Raw genomic sequence first — 4,204 nt, 5'->3', positions numbered from 1 at the left:
TAGTCACAATTTACTAGACACTTCCCTTGGCAGGTTAGAAAGCTTATGGATAGGGTAGAAAAAACATTCATTAAGCACTTTTACAACTCAAATCGCAGCATAGCCATGAGTATCCTTATAGATCAAAAGCAAAGAGAGAAAGGGATAAAGTTACATTTTCCATGGGTAAGCACCAACATAGGTCTTGTTTGGGAAAACTTCTAGAGAAGTCTTTATATGAGAAAAAATATGTTTACAAAACAAATAATACTTCTCCTGTAAGTTAAAAACAATTTATAGGTCTCTATTTTTGGCAAAGTTTTGAGAAGCTCTCTAATTTAACTTCACTAAAATTTGAAAAGACAAATAATTTTTAATTTAAAAAAAAGTTTTATTCATTATTTATATTAATCATTTTCTTCTATAAGGACTTCTTTAGAAGTTCACCCAAACTGGGTCATATTCATGTATAATTCAAACTATATTAATTTGGGGAAAACATTATAGGGGGAATACTAATTTCGATTCTTATTTCTTTCTGTTGACACTGTCAACATGTCCAAATAGCTTGAATCTGGAAATCAAGCTATTTCTCATTTCTTATTCACTACTAGCTCTAGCACTTAAATTCTGCAAATCAACAGTATCATACTCCCATCACTACAAAATTATAACAGAAATATCAAGCAGCAAACATGTTAGGGCCCAAAATGAAATAGAGAGCAATGAAGTTGAAGTCGAAACCAGTGTTGAGGACGAGGTTACTGAATTGGGGGACTATAGTAGTGAGATAGCCCAATTCAACAAACTAGGCAACGCAACAAGATTAGGCCTAAATGATTGAACGACTACATGTTGGATTAAGTAGAGAGGAATAGGGTGTATGGGATACTGATAATATGGCTGTAACAGATCCGGCACTAAGAGTGAGTAACTGAATATTTGCTATTCTAGAGTGGATCAAACTAAATATTTATAGATTTGGAAAATTCCTTTGATGAGTTATTCGGCACCTTCATTTACTATGAGTTGGAACATCTAATTAATTTCTTCAAAGCTAATCACCAGAACAATCAAAACACAGTTATCATAGAAAAGAGAATCGTATAGAATAAAATAGGGCATGAATCAATAACTAGACAATAAAATAGCAACAGATATAACAGAACACACCCAAATTATGAAATAAGCAGAGCTAGAATAATAAATATCATAGAGCTGCGAATCCAACCAAGTAAGAAAATATTGGTAATTCCAATTATTGCGACAAAAAAATGAGAGGACCCAGACCCACACACTCTTGTAAGTCACAATGACATTAAATAGGTGTAATCTATTTGCGCTAACGCTACTAGACGGTACAAGTATAACATAAGATTTAGTTTAATGAAAAATAAAAGGGCACTGGAATGGGGTCTCACTTATGATCTTGAGGAGGGGTTTGTTCGTCATTTGGTTGAGGGGGTTGTTCGTCGTTTGGTTGGGGGGGTTGCTCGTCGTTTGGTTGGGAATTCTGTTTCTCCTTCTCTAATTCGATGATGGCTTGTTGCTCGGCGAGTTTCTCGGCCCTAAGGATGGGTTCGTAGTAATCGGAATGGGCATCCATACACTGCTTTAACGCAGCGGTGACCTGAGCGCACTTTTCGAGAAGATCCTCTTTGTTGGTATCGGCTTCATCGACGCACTTCTCCCAATCGATGAATGCATCTCTGCATCCGCCCCCTTTCATGAATAAGCAAAACCCGCACTCCGTCTCCTCCTCCTCCTCCGCCTCCTCTGCTTCTGCTTCTGCTCCGGGAGACTCCGAACCTGCTTGATCCGCAGGAATATCCTCTGCTTTTGCATCGGATTTCTCCTTCGGGACTTGCTCCGGGGGCGTGGACATGGGGTACAAGTTTCAGACACGGTGGCTGCGATACAGGGTTCTCCTCTACTCTTGTACGCGAAGAATAATAAATCCTGCTTAAAACCCCCTAAAACCCTTCCCCTTTTACTTCTCCCTTTAATATGTATGGAAAGATTTTGAAACTACGAATTTTAAAATTATTTTGGAACAGAATTAGTTTTAGAATATTTTGTTTTCAGTTGTGATTTTGTATATATTAGAGATTAAGGATATTTATATTTTTTTAAATAAATCACTAATATTATTGATTATCTCAAAATACATATACATATTATTAAAATTAAAAATAATCTAATTAAATTTAATTATTTATATATTTTTTTACTGTCGTATATATATAAATATATAAAAACTACGTTGTATCTTTTGAAAAAAAATAAAAGGATACTTTATAATTTAATTTTTATTATATAAAATAATATGAAATATATTTCTATAAATTGATTAATTCAGTCATTAATTTTTTTATTTTTATTTTTTTTTTCAATTCTCGATTCAGTTAAACTTTACAAATTCTAAAGGATAAGTGGTATTATAAATCTGAGTTAATATTAAATTAAGAATGATAATTATTTTACGTTAAGAGGGTATAAAATACTTGTTTAATTTATAAGGTATTTTAAAAATTACTCCAGGCTTTCAGCCCATTTAATAGAAAAAAAAATTACTCTTTCTTATCCTATCATAATTATCTTATATTAAATATTTATTTTAATTTTAATTAAATTTTTATCTAATATTAATAATTTTAATATTTATTTTTAAAAAATTATAAATTTTAAAATAATTATACACATATTTTTAATTATTTATTTTAATTAATCATACTACATAATAGACGAAAAATTACTAGTTTATTAAAAAATAAAAGTATAAAAATTTCAATATTATATAAATATTTATGATGTTAATTTCTAAGTAATGTTTAGTATAAAATGAAACTGTTAGTTATATCTTTATCATATAATTTTATATGTGAATTGAATACAATGACCTTTTATTTTTAAAATTATTTATTAAAATATATTTTTTAATATAATTTTTTTGTTTGAGGTAATTTTTGACATGTCATCCTTAGTTTTTTTACATTATTTTTAATAAGTATCATCATAATTTAGAGTGAAATTTTTTAAAGGTGACATGTTATACAAAAGATTTCACTAATAATAATAATAATAGTGTTGTTATACGATACTAATTTTGCTATTATTATTAAAAAAAATTCCCGTGTAGCATATGTCAACATCATAGACTTCGTTAGTAACGGTGAAAATAGTATTGCCTACATTGATAGTAAAATTTACTGTGAGTTGATAAGTAACATTATTCATTGGATAAATGTATGTAGATAAACTTTTTTATTCAAAAAACTTTCCTAAATAAACCACACTAATTCAACGTAATTTTGTAAATTTTTGGAGAAGATTCAAATAGACTTCGATCAGGTTTGCAAAATATTGTAAAGTTTTTAAGTATTTTGTATGATATTAGTTAGTTATGTTGGGTTAGTTAATTGAAATTGATTAATATTAGATAAAGTAAAATTATATTAACTAAGTTAATTTAATTACAATTAAATTGCTATATTAAATTCAGTTAGTTATTGGAAAAAAATTTGAATTATGTTAGTTATTTAAATTAGTCTCAATTAATTTATTTGTTTAGTAAATTTGTATTACTTTGAGTTGGTTATTTAAATAAATTGTAAATTGATAATATGAATTAATATATTTAATAAATTATAGTTATATAATTATGTTAAATTAATTACAATTAAAATTTATTTAATAAATTTGTATAATGTTAGTTAATTATATTAATTTCAATTGAATAATTAATTTAACAAAATTGTATTTCATGAGTTTGTTGTTTTAGTTAAATTAATTGTAATTTATTTTTATTTATTTAATAATATTTTTTTAATTCTTTAAAAATAGAATGAGTGGAATTATTATTGTTGTTGTCTATTGGAATAGTAGAATTTTTTTAAGGAAATGGAGGTATGACTTTTGAAGAATATATATAAAAAAGTAATTTAGATTAAATGAGGGACAATTTGGAAGCATAAAAAATAAAGATTCATAAAAAATTTAATCATTAACAAAATGACGTTGTTTTTAGATTAATTTCACATTTTTTTTGTTAATGCAAGTGTTAAATAATATATTACTTTGAATATATATATATATATATATATATATATATATATATGATAGGGAAGACATTGATTACATAATAAGTACGCATTGATAACAATATGGTAAAACTATGATTGAGTTATATGTTGACGTTAGATTTGGTGAGAATTCTTTAGTTCTC

General features: G+C 27.1%; 1 protein-coding gene across 2 annotated transcripts; it reads right to left on the bottom strand.

The window, feature by feature from the left end:
• Positions 1-1,114: 1,114 nt before the first annotated feature.
• On the bottom strand, positions 1,115-1,984 carry LOC113859024. 2 transcript variants are annotated; one of them, XM_027491841.1, is made up of 2 exons: positions 1,467-1,944; positions 1,115-1,418 (listed from the first exon to the last, which is right to left on the bottom strand). In XM_027491841.1, exons 1-2 carry the CDS (start codon positions 1,862-1,864, stop codon positions 1,397-1,399), a joined length of 420 nt encoding a protein of 139 aa, XP_027347642.1. In that variant the 5' UTR covers positions 1,865-1,944; the 3' UTR covers positions 1,115-1,396. The 2 variants fall into 2 exon arrangements, with proteins under 2 accessions (XP_027347642.1, XP_027347641.1); XM_027491840.1 differs by having other exon boundaries at positions 1,115-1,984.
• Between the last annotated feature and the right edge of the window lie 2,220 nt (positions 1,985-4,204).

Source organism: Abrus precatorius, unplaced genomic scaffold (assembly GCF_003935025.1).
Source record: "Abrus precatorius isolate BTA unplaced genomic scaffold, Abrus_2018 Scaffold2, whole genome shotgun sequence".
Classification (NCBI taxonomy): Eukaryota; Viridiplantae; Streptophyta; class Magnoliopsida; order Fabales; family Fabaceae; genus Abrus; species Abrus precatorius.
This window is presented reverse-complemented; position numbering and strand designations above follow the sequence as displayed.